A 2,500-nucleotide genomic window follows, 5' to 3' on the forward strand; every position below is an offset into this window, starting at 1 on the left:
TGTTTTGTGGGGGCGTCCTCCTCCTGTACGGGGTCGTCGTCCTCCTGTACGGGGTCGTCGTCCTCCTGTACGGGGTCGTCGTCCTCCTGTACGGGGTCGTCGTCCTCCTGTACGGGGTCGTCGTCCTCCTGTACGGGGTCGTCGTCCTCCTGTACGGGGTCGTCGTCCTCCTGTACGGGGTCGTCCTCCTCCTGTACGGGGTCGTCCTCCTCCTGTACGGGGTCGTCCTCCTCCTGTACGGGGTCGTCCTCCTCCTGTACGGGGTCGTCCTCCTCCTGTACGGGGTCGTCCTCCTCCTGTACGGGGTCGTCCTCCTCCTGTACGGGGTCGTCGTCCTCCTGTACGGGGTCGTCGTCCTCCTGTACGGGGTCGTCCTCCTCTGTACAGGGTCGTCATCCTCCTGGCAGGGTCGTCCTCCTCCTGTACCAGGGTCGTCGTCCTCCTGTACAGGGTCGTCTCCTCCTCCTGTACAGGGTCGTCGTCCTCCTGTACAGGGTCGTCCTCCTCCTGTACAGGGTCGTCCTCTATCTGTACCCGGAGATCGTCTCCTCCTCCTGTACGGGGTCGTCCTCCTCCTGTACGGGGTCGTCCTCCTCCTGTACGGGGTCGTCCTCCTCCTGTACGGGGTCGTCCTCCTCCTGTACGGGGTCTTCTTCTACGGGGTCGTCTTCTTCTACGGGGTCTTCTTCTTCTACGGGGTCTTCTTCTTCTACGGGGTCTTCTTCTACGGGGTCTTCTTCGCCCTTGGCATTCAGGAAGTAGGACTCGAAGCCCTCCATGCGCTCCTGGAACTCGGCCGCCGTCAACGCGGGGAGGCGCTGGTCCTCGAGGTGCTCGAGCAGACACTCGGGGTCTTCTTCTACGGGGTCTTCTTCTACGGGGTCTTCTTCTTCTACGGGGTCTTCTTCGGGTTCGTCCTTCACGGGGACTTCTTCTACGGGGTCGTTCTCACTACTGTCGCTGTCCGAGGACGAGGACGAGGACGAGGACGAGGACGAGGACGAGGACGAGGACGAGGCGGGTTCCTTCACGGGGTCGGGCTTCAGCTTCGCCGCCTCCACCACGGGGTGTGCGGGCGCCGTGCCTTCGTCCACTTCCATGGGCTCGTCGTCGGTGCTGTCGCTGTCCAAGGACGCCGCCACGCCCTTCGCGCCCTCGCTTGCGGGGTTCAGTTAGGGCGGCTGGGTTTTTTCTTAGTCCAGGGGGGAAATCTTGAAGCCAACTCCCAATAGATTGCACTGGTCCATCCACAGCTTGGTTGCCACGGGAATCTCCATCATGGCAACATTGCCGTGCTCCTTGCACCGAGGGCAGAACACGTACTTGCGAATGCACTCGGCAAAGAGTTTGCAGCGGCGGCAGTAGGGATATCGTCCGAGTTGGGGCTTGAAGAAGGACCTCAGCTCTTAGTCGCTGTTGCTGGACATCATGGAGCTAATCTCCATCTCACCCATGCGTAGACCTCCGCCCTGAGACAAGCCGTGGACGGGGAGGGGCGCGCCCAGCTCCATTCTGGGCATGTAGCAAACGTTACCCTTCTTGTTCGCCAAGTGGTTGAGGCGCATGAGGAAGAACGGACCGCAGAACGTCTCGCCAAGGGGGTGTCCCTGGGGCGAGAAGAACTCCTGCTTGAAAGGAACTCCCTCAGCCCGCATCGTCTCGAAAATGGTCTGGGCGGACCATTTCTTCTGGAAGGCTGTGCCGTACTGCACCTGCTGCTTGTGAACCACATAATTCCCCAGAGCCATTTCCATGATCAGGCCGAAGGTCATTCGCTTCGGGAAAGAAAGCGAATTGTAGAATATGTCCGGGATGGTCCCGTCCTTCGTCCTGGGGAGCTCGTTGTCGTCCCGCAGCTGGCATACGACGCCCTTCATGCCGGCTGAGTCCCCCATCTTGTCTCCGACAACCAAGGGGTTGGTATACTTGACCGTGAATTGCAGGGACGATATATGGCCATTGTAGGTCACTTTCAAGATGTCTGGGGACTGGCATTCCGAGGGCAGGAAACACTTCTTCCTACCGTTCAGAACGCACACGGGCTCGCCAGCAGACAAACGCTGACCAGGCTCGGCACACGTGTAGGAGGAATTGCCGACGTGGATATTGAACGTGGAAATGTGAGTCACGTCAAACATGCCACTTTCGGCGGATTTTTTCCTGAAGACGATGCCGTCGTCAGCTGAAATACCCAGCCCAATGGGCATGATAGCCCCAATAGCCCTCCTCCCACCATATGTCTGTTCCAACCCGAGCGCCTTCCCCACGAGGGACACGACCAGAGGCGTCTCTGGGGATTTAAGGTAGTCCTGATCCTCAGCAATGGCCCTCTTCTTGCCGAACGCCTGCTTTCCGAGCTTACAGCTGACCATTGCCCTCTGGACCGGGATGTGGTTGATGAACGGCATGACGGCGGCAACCACGCCGAGATAAAGCGCCTCATTCGGGACGCAGTACTCGTGGGCCTCCGTCACCTTCTCTTTCGTTGGGGCAACCTGGG

The 2,500-nt window shown here is 59.9% G+C and overlaps 1 protein-coding gene across 1 annotated transcript; it reads right to left on the reverse strand.

Annotated features, from left to right (window-relative positions):
• Positions 1-1,406: 1,406 nt before the first annotated feature.
• LOC138860801 (DNA-directed RNA polymerase I subunit RPA2-like) lies at positions 1,407-2,408 on the reverse strand. Its single transcript, XM_070119141.1, has one exon. It carries the CDS (start codon positions 2,406-2,408, stop codon positions 1,407-1,409), a length of 1,002 nt encoding a protein of 333 aa, XP_069975242.1.
• Between the last annotated feature and the right edge of the window lie 92 nt (positions 2,409-2,500).

Source organism: Penaeus vannamei, chromosome 43 (genome assembly GCF_042767895.1).
Source record: "Penaeus vannamei isolate JL-2024 chromosome 43, ASM4276789v1, whole genome shotgun sequence".
Taxonomy (NCBI): Eukaryota; Metazoa; Arthropoda; class Malacostraca; order Decapoda; family Penaeidae; genus Penaeus; species Penaeus vannamei.